The sequence below is a fragment of the Pan paniscus genome, chromosome 8 (assembly GCF_029289425.2).
Source record: "Pan paniscus chromosome 8, NHGRI_mPanPan1-v2.0_pri, whole genome shotgun sequence".
Classification (NCBI taxonomy): Eukaryota; Metazoa; Chordata; class Mammalia; order Primates; family Hominidae; genus Pan; species Pan paniscus.
In genome coordinates, this window is record NC_073257.2 from 145,236,701 (window position 1) to 145,249,938 (window position 13,238).

The 13,238-nt window shown below is 57.6% G+C and overlaps 1 protein-coding gene across 2 annotated transcripts in view; it reads left to right on the plus strand.

Moving 5' to 3' along the window:
* ADGRA1 (adhesion G protein-coupled receptor A1) overlaps nucleotides 1–13,171 on the plus strand; it is a 45,191-nt gene extending 32,020 nt beyond the window's left edge. For both annotated transcript variants that reach the window (XM_055093519.2, XM_055093518.2), the window contains 2 exons: nucleotides 9,138–9,236; nucleotides 10,174–13,171. In XM_055093519.2, coding sequence (XP_054949494.1) covers nucleotides 9,138–9,236; nucleotides 10,174–11,356 — 1,282 coding nt within the window. In that variant the 3' untranslated portion in view covers nucleotides 11,357–13,171. The remainder of the gene's footprint in view (nucleotides 1–9,137; nucleotides 9,237–10,173) is intronic.
* The last annotated feature ends 67 nt before the right edge of the window (nucleotides 13,172–13,238 follow it).

The following is a 13,238-nucleotide window of genomic DNA, read 5'->3' on the forward strand; positions in this document are numbered from 1 at the left end:
CATTCTGGGATCCTGGGAGGAGTCCCTGCCAGGCCCAGCTCCCCTGTCACCCTAGTTGCCAGCTCCAGCCAGTGGCCAGACAGCAATCATCACTGCCCCTCTCTTTGCCCACATGCTGGTCGTCCCCCTGTCTGGGACAGCAGCTGGGGCTGTGGCCAGTTGACTGGCAAAGCTGTGTTTGACAGTGGAGGCTGGGAGGGAATGAGCCAGCTGGTCAGGCCAGCCAGGTGAGCCCTGCGGGGAGCTGGACGTGTCCCCAAACTCACACCACCGCCCCCAATCAGCACTGGCACCGGCTTCCAGATGATTCTCTGGTCTCACCATCTTCAGGAACTGAGGCCCCACCAGCCTCTTCCTGCCTCATTTCCCAAACTGCCTTTTCATTAGAGAGTAAAACCCCTTGAGGACCAGCGGATGTACGGTCCATGGAGGCCTCAGGTCACGGTGCCCACAGGATTTTTAAGTTAAGGTATGTACGTTGTTTCTTTAGACATAATGCTATTGCACACTTAGTCGACTACAGTAGAGTATAAATACAACTTTTATGTGCTGTATTAGTCCATTTTCACACTGCTATAAAGAAATACCCAAAAGTGGGTAATTTATAAAGGAAAGAAGTTTAATTGACTCACAGTTCCACATGACTGGGAGGCCTCAGGAAACTTACAGTCATGGTGGAAGGTGAAGGGGAGGCCTCAGGAAACTTACAGTCCTGGCAGAAGGGGAAGGAGAAGCAGCACCTTCTTCACAAGGAGGCAGGAGAGAGAAGGGAAGAGTGAAGGGGGAAGAGCCTCCTATAAAACATTCAGTCTCGTGAGAACTCATTCAGTATCATGAGAACAGCATGAGGGAAGCCGCCCCCTGATCCAGTCACCTCCCACCAGGTCCTGCCCGCAACACATGGGGATTATGGGATTACAATCTGAGATGAGATTTGGGTGAGGACACAGAGCCAAACCATATCATGTGCACTGGGAAACCAAAAAATTTGTGTGACTCACTTTATTGCAGTGGTCTGGAACTGAACCTGTACCACCTCTTCAGTGTGCACACACACATCACACACACATGCACTCTTACACTCACACACCACACACACATGCATTGCACACGTGCACACACACATGCATTTACATCACACGCACCACACACACTTGCACTGCACACGTGCACATTCAGGCACTTACATGCACTCACACTCACCACACACATACACTCTTGCATTGCACACTGCACACACACACGCACTCACATGCTCACATCACACTTGCACGCACACCCGCAAAGCACCCCACATGGAGCACAGCTCAAGTCACAGCACAGGTGAGGGCCTCAGCTAAAGTGCAAACCGAGACGGGTGTGGCAGAGGAGGCCATGACCATGACCTGAGGCCTCCGCGGACCTTACAGCCACTGGTCCTTTATTGCCAAAAAAAAAAAAAAATGCTAGTGACTTCAGCAAGTCATAATCTTCCTGCGGGTGGAGGGTCTCACTGCAATGTGGACGGCCACTGGGGCTGACCAGGGTGGTGGTGGCAGAAGGCTGGGGCGGCTGTGGCAGTTTCTTAAAATAAGACAACAATGACACTTGCCACATTGATAGACTTTTCTTTTCACAAAAGAGTTCTCTGTAGCACGTGGTGCTGTTTGGTGCACTTTACCCACAGTGGAACTTCTTTCAAAACTGGAGTCATCCTCTCAAACTCTGCCACGGCTTGGTCAACTCAGTGTATGAAATAGTCTCAATCCTTTGTTGTCATTTCAGTAATGTCCATGGCATCTTCACCAGGAGCAGATTGCATCCCAAGAAACCACTTTTTTGCTCATCCATAAGAAGCAACTCCTCACTGGTTACATTTTACTGTGAGACTGTAGCAATTCAGTGCCATCTTCAGGCTCCACTTCTAATTCTTGGGTGGCCAGGAGCATTGTCAACTAGCAGCAATATTTTGAAAAGAATCTTTCTGAGCAGTAGGTCTCAACAGGGGGCTTTAAATATTCAGCAAACCATGCTGTCAACAGATGTGCTGTCACCAGGCTTTGTTGTCCACTTAACGGAGCACAGGCAGAGTAGATTGAGCATCATTCTTAAAGGCCCTGGGATTTTCAGAATGGCGAATGAGGATTGGCTTCAACTCAAAGTTCCTGGCTCCATTAGCCCCTAGCAAGAGAGTCAGCCTGTGCTTGGAAGCTTGGAAGCCAGGCATTGACTTCTCTCTAGCCATGCAAGTCCTAGCTGGCATCTTCTTCCAGTAGAAGGCTTTCATCTGCGTTGCAAATCTCTTATTTAGGCCAAGCGCGGTGGCTCATGCCTGTAATCCCAGCACTTTGGGAGGCCGAGGCAGGCAGATTACCTGAGGTCAGGAGTTCGAGATGAGCCTGGCCAAGATGGCAAAACCCAGTCTCAACAAAAAATACAAAAAAATTAGCTGGGCGTGGTGGCAGGTGCCTGTAATCCCAGCTGCTCGGGAGGCTGAGGCAGGAGAATCACTTGAACCTGGGAGGTGGAGGTTGCAGTGAGCCAAGATCATGCCACTGCACTCCAGCCTGGGCGACAGAGCGAGACTCTGTCTCAAAAAAAGAAAAAAAAATCTCTTGTTTAGTGCAGCCTCCCTCATCGCTATCTTGGCCAGATCTTCTGGAGAACTTGCTGCAGCTTCTCCATCAGCACTTGCTGCTTCACCTCACCTGCACTTTTACGTTATGAAGACAGTTTCTGTCCTTAAACTTCATGAACCGACTTCTGCTAACTTGGAGCATTTTTTCTGCTGCACCTCTCTCAATCATCATAGGGTTAAAGAGAATTAGGGTCTTGCTCTGGATTAGGCTTTGGCTTGAGGGAATGTTGTGTCTGATTTGATCTTCCATCCAGACCATTAAAACTTTCTCCACATCAGCCATGAGGCTGTTTCACTTTCTTATCATTCATGCGTTGCTGGAGGAGCACTTTTAATTTTCTTCAATAATTTATCCTTTGCATTCACAACGTGGCTGTTTGTCACAAGAGGCTGAGCTTTTGGCCTATCTCTGCTTTTGACATGCCTTCCTCACTAAGCGTAATGATTTCTAGTTTTATAAATAAAGCAAGAGATGTCCAACTGTTCCTTTCATTTGAACACTTAGAGGCCATTGTAGGGTTATTAATTGGCCTAATTTCAATATTTCTGTGGCTCAGGGAATAGGAGGGAGATGGGGAACAGCCAACCCGTGGAGCGACCAGATCACACGGGACATTTACCCACTAAGTTCACCGTCTTATACGGGCGTGGTTTGTGGTGCCCAAGACAATTACCATGGAAACCCCAAAGATCACTGATCACAGCTCCCCATAGTAATCATGGTAAAGTTTGAAATATTTACAGAACTACCAAAATATGACACAGAGACATAAAATGAACACACGCTGTTGGAAAAATGGCACTGATGGACTTGCTCAACCCGGGGTTCCCACAGCCTCCACCTGTGAAAAACTCAGGACCTGCAAAGCCCAGGTGCACCTGTGCACGTGTGAGTGCCTGTGTGTGTGGAATGTGCCAGGGTACGTGTGTGCATGTGTGTGGTGTGTGTCAGTGTGCATGTGTGCAGTGTGTGTCAGTGTGAGTGTGTGCATGTGTGTGGTGTGTGCCAGTGTGCGTGTGTGCAAGTGTGAGTGCCTGTGCATGTCCAGTGTGCCAGTGTGTGTGAGTGTGCTTGTGTGTGTGCATGCCTGTGCATATGTGCCTGTGCGTTTGTGCATGTGAGTGCCTGTGTGTGTGATGTGTGCCAGTGTGCGTGTGTGCGTGTGTGGTGTGTGCCAGTGTGCATGTGTGCATGTGAGTGCCTGTGCATGTGGAGTGTGCCAGTGTGCGTGTGAGCGTGCTTGTGTGTGTGGTGTGTGCCAGTGTGCGTGTGTGCAAGTGTGAGTGCCTGTGCATGTCCAGTGTGCCAGTGTGTGTGAGTGTGCTTGTGTGAGTGTGCATGCCTGTGTGTGCCTGTGCGTGTGTGAATGTGAGTGCCTGTGTGTGTGATGGGTGCCAGTGTGTGTGTGGTATGTGTGTTCCAGTGTGTGAGAGTGGGGGGGCATGTACGTGTGGAAGTGTCATGCAAGCATACGTGTGTGCACGTGTGAGCATGCGTGTGGTGTAAGGAGAGGCGCAGCATGGAGGCAGAGGCAGTGCTGCTCACCTGAGCCCAGGGACACAGTGTTGGTCTCAGAAGGGCTGCCCTGGGTGGCACCTGGGTCCGGGACCTTTTCCCTCAGGCTGTGATGGTGCCACTGCAACCGGGGAGAGGTGTGCAGCATCAGCCATGGCGGGAACAGAGCCGTGGCAGGACCACACCTGCAGTCTGCGTCCTCGCCCCGTTTCCCCGTGTCCCAGCATGTGCTGATTCCGACCATCAGCTCCAACCAGCAGCGGGCGAGTGTGCCAGGAGGGATCACGGAGCCGGCAGCACTCAGGCTGGGCACGGGGCCGAGGGGCTAATGGGCGAGGGGCTGGGCAGGGTCAGCTGCAGGTGCCCCCTCTACTGTGAAGCTCCACCCGCACCACAGGCCTGTTTCTTGTCTCTTTCTTCTTTTCTTTTCTTTCCTTTCCTTTTAAAAATACTTTCTAAATTTAATCATTTTTGAGTGTGCAGTGGAACACTTAGGAAGATGCCAGACACACCAGCACCGCCCAGGAACCTGCTGTCTTGTCCGGACACACCAGCACAGCCAGGAAACTGTGGTCACGACCCGCGGGGCAGAAGCGAGAACCTTGGGGCCGGCCCCACCCCTGGCCGTGCCTCCCTGGCCTGGCCCTGGGGCCTCCTTGTCTTTCCTCCCGGTTCACCAGCCAGGCACACGCATCCCCAGGCACACACGTCCCCAGGCACACGCATCCCCAGGCTGCACTGGCTTCGAGCTGTGTGTGCCTGGAGTTGTTGTCTCACCTAGCAGATTTCTCTGATTTCTTTCCCTGCACGTGTTTCTTTAAGGCCCGTCCTGTAACCGTCGGTAGCTGGGGCTCCCCATGTCCATGGCTGCACGGGACCCGCTTCTGGCGAGACCACGGGGCTTTATCCCTTTATGCCTCCTGCCGACTGTGGCACGTTGGTCTCCGAGGGCTCAGGTGGACTGCAGGCTCGTCCCACCCATGCGGGGCTCAGCTCTAAGCCTGCTAACTCCTCACAAGCCCATCCCTGGCAGGGGCCCCGCGAGTCCCTCTGCGCCCGTCCCTCTGCGCCCGTCTGTGAGCGTTGCTGGCTGCGCCGTCCTCTCTCCTCCTCTGTGAAGCGTGTGCAGGTCTCTTCCGCTCTCTTCTGGGCCGCCCACCCTTCCTCACTGACGGGCGGGAGCCTGTGTTTGTTCCTCACATCAGCCCGAGCGGCAGAGACTTTCCCTTTCGCTGAGTCAGCTTTGGAACCCAAAGTCTGTGATACTGGGGTGCCTCGTGCTTCTAGGGATGGTTTAAGGCACCCGTCCTCATGCCACATCCACACCATGTCTCCTCCACGAGGCTCCCCAGTCACCCCCTGTGAGCAGCAGCACGCCCGTCCTGTAACTGTGTAGCTGGGGTTCACCGCACAGCTGGGGTTCACCGCACAGCTGGGGCCGCACCGCCTTCTCGTGGCTGCTGTGGCCACGGCGAAAGCTCAGTGACCTAAAGCAACTCAGGGGGATCATCCGACAGTCGAGAGGCCGTAAGGTCCGAAATGGGCCCCGCTGGGCCGACGTCAAGGTGTGGGGAGGGCTGCCTCCCTCCCCCCGCCCCCGGCACCTTCTGGGGCTGCCTCGGCCACCGTCACTCCTGGGCTTGGGGCCTCCTCCACCCTGAAAGCCAGCAGCCCTGCGTCCTCTCTCCACTGGGATCTCTGCCATCCCTTTTAAGAGGACGCCGGTGATGTCAGTACAGCCAAACAACCCAGGGCAGTCTCCACCATTCACCGTCACCCACTTAACCCCATGTGCAAGGTCCCTCTTGACGCGTGAGCTGAAACCTTCACTGGTTTCAGGGAAGAGAACGTGGATGTCTGGGGGTGTTACTCAGCCGACATAGGACCGAGCTCTTGTTCTCCTGTGTGATGCTCATCTACCTGCCCCGGCACTGATGGCCGCTCCTCCCTCACTTGGCCCTGGGTCACGTGGTGATGCACTCAGGGCTGGTCCCAGGCTCTGCACCCTCCCTGGCCAGGCCACCTTCCCCGGGCTCTGAGCAATGTGCTCTGCCGTGAGTCAGCTCCCGCTTTGCTCCTCCGGACACCTCTGGGTCGGGTTCATAGCTCCCAAGGGGAAGCTGTTAGGATTTCACCGAGATTCAGATCCGCCCTCCCTTTCTAGAAACCTTCCCCCAAAGGCAGTGGTTGGCCTGACTCGCGGAAATCACGTAACCCGGAGATGTCCCAGCGAGTGGCCCTGGCGTGCGAGCCGCTGCCCCGACGCTGGGCACCTGGGCACAGAGGGGTGGGGTGGGCATTCCCCGACGCCCAGAGTCTGCCTGGGGCTTAGACGGGATTCGAGGTAACAGAAGATGACGCTTGAGTGACAGATTCGTCAGAGCCCAGAGGAGGAGGACAAGCTGGACCCCTACCCTGGCTGGGGCTTGGAGCCATAGGAGAGGGTGTTCCCAGCTGCCAGACGGGCGGGAACAACTCCCCGGACACAGGTGGGCCGAGGCTGTTGCGAGAGGCCCACGTCAGGCGGCGGATGGTGGATGCTGGACCCAGCGGAGCACCCCCTCCCCCCGGCCCGGCCCCAGCCCGGCGCCTGCACGTCCACGGCGGTGACGGCCCAGCGGCGGCGGCGAGAAAAGCGGCGGCCTCCAGCGCCCTCTGCCGGCCGACCTGCACGGCTCACCGGGAAGGAGCCCGGAGCCGGTGGTGCGCCGTGGGTCCGTCCTGCACCGCAACTGTGCGCCGTGGGTCCGTCCTGCACCACTCCTGTGTGCTGTGGGTCCATCCTGGACACTTCTGCATCCCCTGGGCCCCTCTATCTCACTGTCTTATCGTCTACTTTGCCGGGCATCCGTGTAGCCGCTGTAGCTCTCTTAATCTCACAGTTGGCACTGCATGGCCTTTTCCATCCAGTTACTTTCAACCTACTTGTGTCTTATACTCAAAGTGTTTCTATTCTAGTCACCATGTTCCAGAAGCTTACTATCTATTCTGACAACCTCTGCCTTTGGATCGGAGCTTTTAGCTTGTTAAAATTAATTGGAATTTTGATCTGGTTGGATTTAGTCTACATTTTACTGTTTGTTTCCCGTTTTTACCACTTTAAGTGATTGTTTTGCTCTTTGGAATTCTTCCATTTCTCCTTTACTTCCTTCTTTTGGATTATTTTAATATGTTTTAAAAATTTGTTTTAATGTTTTTGTTTGTTTGTTTGAGACGGAGTCTCGTTCTGTCGCCCAGGCTGGAGTGCAGTGGCGCGATCTCGGCTCACTGCAAACCCCGCCTCCCGGGTTCACGCCATTCTCCTGCCTCAGCCTCCTGAGTAGCTGGGACTACAGGCGCCCGCCACCACGCCCAGCTAATTTTTTTTTTTTTTTTTTTTTTTTGGTATTTTTTAGTAGAGACGGGGTTTCACTGTGTTAGCCAGGATGGTCTCGGTCTCCTGACCTCGTGATCCGCCCACCTCAGCCTCCCAAAGTGCTGGGATTACAGGCGTGAGCCACCGTGCCCTGCCTAGTTTTTACCTAGTTTCTTATGGTTGCTCTAATGGATTAAAATCCACAACCTTTCCACAGCCTATGTAGAGTCAAATTGTTCTCTTCATATAACATATTTACAGAAAACTTGAGACTATATAGGACCGTTTCCTACCTCCCACCTTTCCTCCTGCAGATGCTGGGCAGAGCACCATCCCCAGTGCCCTCCACAAGGCACTGCTAAAGTTCTCTCTTTAAACAGTCATTGAAAGAGGGAGGAAATTAAGAAGGGGGAGACAAATCTTTTCTATTTATCCTTCAGCGTTTCTGGTGTTTCTCCTTCCTTCCGCACAGTCCAAGTCCCCCCAAGCAGCCCAGGGGCTCCCTGCTGTTCTGGTGAAGTCCGCAGCACGGACCCTCAGCCCAAGGCCCACCGTGCAGGTCTGGTTGGGGTTTTCCACAGGTGCGGTGCCTGCAGGAGTGTCCACTCTCCCTCCACCCTGAAGAATTTCATCTAACATGTCCTGAAATACAGGTCGATACACGGAAAATGCTGTTAGTTTTATTTTTATCAGAAAGTATCTTTATTTCATCTTTATTCTTGAAGGATATCTTCTTGGGATATAGAGTCTGGGAAGCACAGGTTTCCTAGGGAGTCCCTAAGAACTACCACACACAGGCCACCCCCTCCCACCGCTGCACCTTGGAGCCCACTGAACGTGTGGGGCAGGGGTCTGTGGCCAACCCAGGTGTTCGCAGCAGCCGGGGAGACAGCGTCCATGGGGGATGGTCTCTGAGCCGGCCCCTAGGTCACCCATGCTCCGTAGGGCTGGCAGCCAGGGGTTGTCTCATGGGTCCGGGTGGGGGCTGGAGGCGGTGAGCAAGTGCACCCGGTCCAGGACACGCAGCATCCCACGTGGACCCCTGGGCGCCCTCAGCACCGTTGCCAGGCCCTGCAGAGGGGAAGGTCAGCCCCTGCCCTGGGCTCGGGCCGTGCCTGTCAGGATGAGACTCTGCCCCTCCAAGGCGGGGTTCCTCGGTCTGACAGGGAGCAGATACTTCGGCCCTCCGACCTTCTTCCCCTGAGGCTGAGCGGGGCCTTAAAACTGTTTAAAACGGGGCACTGCTGGTCACTGGCCACGCACTACTCGCGGGGAGGGGGCATGACCTGGGGACCCGGTGGGACGCACAGCTCCCTGTGTGACCACACGCTGCCCCGGGGAGCAGTCCCGCCTGTAGCCAGGGGCTCCCTGCAGTTGCAGAGAAGTCCGCAGCCAACGGAGCTCTCCCGGGGCCCACCCGTGAAAGGACCTGGTCAGGGCCCTCTCCAGGTGCAGAGGCCCGCGGGAGGCCGGCGAGGCCGGCACTGGCTGCTCGGTTAGTGGTCGGGGGTCGGGGGTCGGGGTTCTTGGTCTCCTGCTCCGCCCGCACCCGCTGCTCTCCCTTGCCCCGCGGAGTGGGGGAGGGACAGCGCTGACCCGGAGGATGCAGGCGGCGTCTGCAAGGGGGTCAACGCCTTCCTCTCCGGCAGGTTTTACCTCGTCAGCGTAGGGGTCCCCTTTATCATCTGTGGGGTCACGGCTGCCACGAACATCAGGAATTACGGGACAGAGGACGAGGACACGGCGTAGTGAGTACCGGGCACCCAGAACTGGGAGCTGGGAGCAGCGGGTGGGCTCTGCCTGAGGTCCCTCCCAGGCACCTGTGGTGGGGAAGCCCAGGACGAAGCAGCAAGGACTGGGCCTGGACCTGGGGCTTGCCGAGAGCTGCGCCCCTCCCAGCTCGCACCCCCGAGGAGTGCGCAGCGCCCCCTCCTCTCCCAGGGAGTCCAACCTAATCTTTGCCTTTGGACAAGGCAGGCCTGGTTTGCCTTCTGTGGGAGGGGCCTGGGGACAAATAGCGATTTGGCAACAGCACAGAGCTCAGCTGAGAAGGGAAACCCCATCGAGTAGGAACGGCCGTCCAGCCATCAGTGCCCAGAGCCAGCCTGGAACCTCTCATTCAGGGCCCTCAGTTCCTTCTGCGGCCCCAGGATGGCCCGCCCATCTGCCCTCTGCCTGGCCCTGCCCACCCAGCTCCACCTCCGCCTGGCCCCGCCCACCCAGCTCCACCTCCGCCTGGCCCCGCCCACCCCACACTGGCCACGCCCACCCGGCTCCACCCTCTGCCTGGCCCCTCCCATCCAGCTCTGCCCTCTGCTCAGCCCCGCCCACCCCACTCCACCTCTTCCTGGCCCCACCCACCCCACACCAGCCCCACCTACCCAGCTCTGTCCTTCCTGCCCCTGCCCACCCAGACCCGCCCTGCACCTGGCCCCCTGCCCGGCTCTGCCTCTACCCGCACCTGGGACACTTTCCTGGCTACCCCACCTCCCAAGCTGGTAGGGCCAATAGGGCCCGGTTCCCATCCACACTCTCAGCGACTCTAGAAACGCCCAAGGCCCCCAAGCCGCAGCTGTGCAAAGCCACTCGCTAGGCCGGGTGGGTGCAGTGCCCTTTGCTCTGCAGGAGGCGTCCTGAGTCCTGGCCGTGCTGGCCCCGCTGACACTGACGTGCGTCTCCCCACAGCTGCTGGATGGCCTGGGAGCCCAGCCTGGGCGCCTTCTACGGCCCAGCCGCCATCATCACCCTGGTCACCTGTGTGTACTTCCTGGGCACCTACGTGCAGCTGCGGCGCCACCCAGGGCGCAGGTACGAGCTGCGCACACAGCCCGAGGAGCAGCGGCGGCTGGCGACACCCGAGGGCGGCCGTGGGATCCGGCCAGGCACCCCACCCGCACACGATGCCCCCGGTGCCTCCGTGCTGCAGAACGAGCACTCATTCCAGGCACAGCTGCGCGCCGCCGCCTTCACGCTGTTCCTGTTCACGGCCACGTGGGCCTTCGGGGCGCTGGCGGTGTCGCAGGGCCACTTCCTGGACATGGTCTTCAGCTGCCTGTACGGCGCCTTCTGCGTGACCCTGGGACTCTTCGTGCTCATCCACCACTGCGCCAAGCGTGAGGACGTGTGGCAGTGCTGGTGGGCATGCTGCCCGCCCCGCAAGGACGCCCACCCCGCACTTGACGCCAACGGGGCCGCGCTGGGCCGCGCCGCCTGCCTGCACTCGCCGGGACTGGGCCAGCCACGGGGCTTCACGCACCCACCGGGCCCCTGCAAGATGACCAACCTGCAGGCCGCGCAGGGCCACGCCAGTTGCCTGTCACCGGCCACCCCGTGCTGCGCCAAGATGCACTGCGAGCCACTGACGGCGGACGAGGCGCACGTGCACCTGCAGGAGGAGGGCGCCTTCGGGCATGACCCCCACCTGCACGGGTGCCTTCAGGGCAGAACTAAGCCGCCCTACTTTAGCCGGCACCCAGCAGAGGAGCCCGAGTACGCCTACCACATCCCATCCAGCCTGGATGGCAGCCCCCGCAGCTCGCGCACAGACAGCCCCCCCAGCTCTCTGGATGGCCCGGCGGGGACACACACGCTGGCCTGCTGCACCCAGGGCGACCCCTTCCCCATGGTCACCCAGCCCGAGGGCAGTGATGGGAGCCCTGCCCTCTACAGCTGCCCCACGCAGCCGGGCAGGGAGGCAGCGCTCGGGCCCGGCCACTTGGAGATGCTGCGGAGGACACAGTCCCTGCCCTTTGGTGGCCCCAGCCAGAACGGGCTGCCCAAGGGTAACTTGCTAGAAGGCCTGCCGTTTGGCACCGATGGGACCGGCAACATCCGAACGGGACCCTGGAAAAACGAAACTACTGTGTAGATGGGGGCAGAGGACACGGTGTTCCTGGAGAAGCTTCAGAGCAGAGTGGGGAGCCCATCTGCCACATGAGGTCACTGGGGGCACCGAAGTGACTCCGCCTTTCAGAAGCAGTTCACACCCCTGCCCCCTTCCTTGTGAAAGACCTCAGCGGGGAAACGCTCCGGGCCACGCTCACTCCCCTTATCCCAATTCCGCGTGCTGGTCCCCGCACACAGTCATCCGGTTTCTGTCCTGTGGCCTCCAGTCCTGGGGCACCCCAGAGGCAGAGCAGGGGATTCCATCAAAGGACCCACCGAGACCCCAGCATGGCCCTGCCCGAGATGCCCTGCTGCCCACGGAGTCCTGGCTTCTCCTGGTGTGGCCGGGCAGGGCCGAGATCGCAGGAGGGGGCTGCCCTGACCTTTCCCAGTGTTCAATGTGTGTGTCTTGCGTTCTACTCCGGGGGCGGTATCGGCAGGTCTGTCCCCAGCATTCTCGCTCTGGGCAGAACCTCGGGACCCTCCGCTGTCGTGTGTCTGAGCCGCCCCTGCAGCTTCACAGGGCCCCTGCACACCTCTGCCCACTCAGTGTGCCCTGTCAGCCCTGTCCTTGTCGTAGCCCCAGCCCTGCAGGGCTGAGAGCACCACAGATGCTGGGGGCTGCTCTGGACTTTGGGGATGGCTGTCAGCCTCAGAGGGCCAATGGGGGGCTTTCACGGGCCCAAGCCTTGGGAAAATGCCCAGACATCCTTTAGTGAAGACTCGACTTCCAAAACCAGCCACCGCTGGGACTGGATTCCACTCCAGTATAGGCACTTAGCAACACGAAGGTTTATTCCAAAAAGAAAAGGGGCTGACAGACAGATTCTCATGGACAAAATCCCTTTCCCTTTTTCTCATCTCCATGAACATCTGGGCACCAAGCCCTGACTCAAAGGACAGATGTGGATGACAACAAGCCTTCTGTGAAAGCAAGTGGCCCATCCCTAGGTGGGAGGGAGTCCAGAGGGTCATGGGTGTGAAACTGTGCACAGCTTTCCCTCCCTCCCTCTTCCTCCTTGTCTGTGACACATGTGCACCCACACATACACACACACAAACATGTGCATATCACACACATGCACACACAAACACGTGCATATCATACACATGCACATGCACACACACACAAACACGTGCATATCACACAGGCACACACACACACAAACATGCATATCACACACACCCAAACACGTGCATATCACACACACATGCACACACACAAACACGTGCATATCACACACATACACACATGTGCACACATACTTAACACACACTTGCACCTGCTATGCACATGTGCACACACACGTAGTAGTGTGTTTTCCAGCCACCCACACACCGGGTTTGCATTGGAGATTGTTTCACCCTGCAAACGTCAACGTCAGCAGACTCGTCGGTGCGCTCTGCTATCCGGTTGGGAGGTCTCACCAGGAGCAGAGCCTCCCTAACGTGCACCTCCGAGAAGAGGGGTGTCGGGGAGTGTTCCCAGCACCTGCTCGGTGGAAGGGCTCTCCGGAGACTGGCACTCAGTATCTGAGTATGAGGAGCCTCACTTCCCGGGTGTCGGTAAACTTGACCGTGACTCAGTAACCCACAGCGTGCTCCTCCCAGCAAACCCCGTGTGTCCTTACAGGTCGACCAGACGGGCCCACGGAGGACCGCCAGGTGGCTCTGCCTCTGCCTCACCTTCTCACCTGCTTCCATAGCTGATGTGAACCCGAATCCCCACGCTGTGCTGTGTACGCACTGTAGGTGCAGAACCGTCCACACAAAAATACAGTCTTGGCTTTGTTTGTTCTTTGTGAGGCTGGTTAATAGCATCCCCGTGTGTTTTTCTCACCCTCGATGGGGGTAGAGGGGCACCT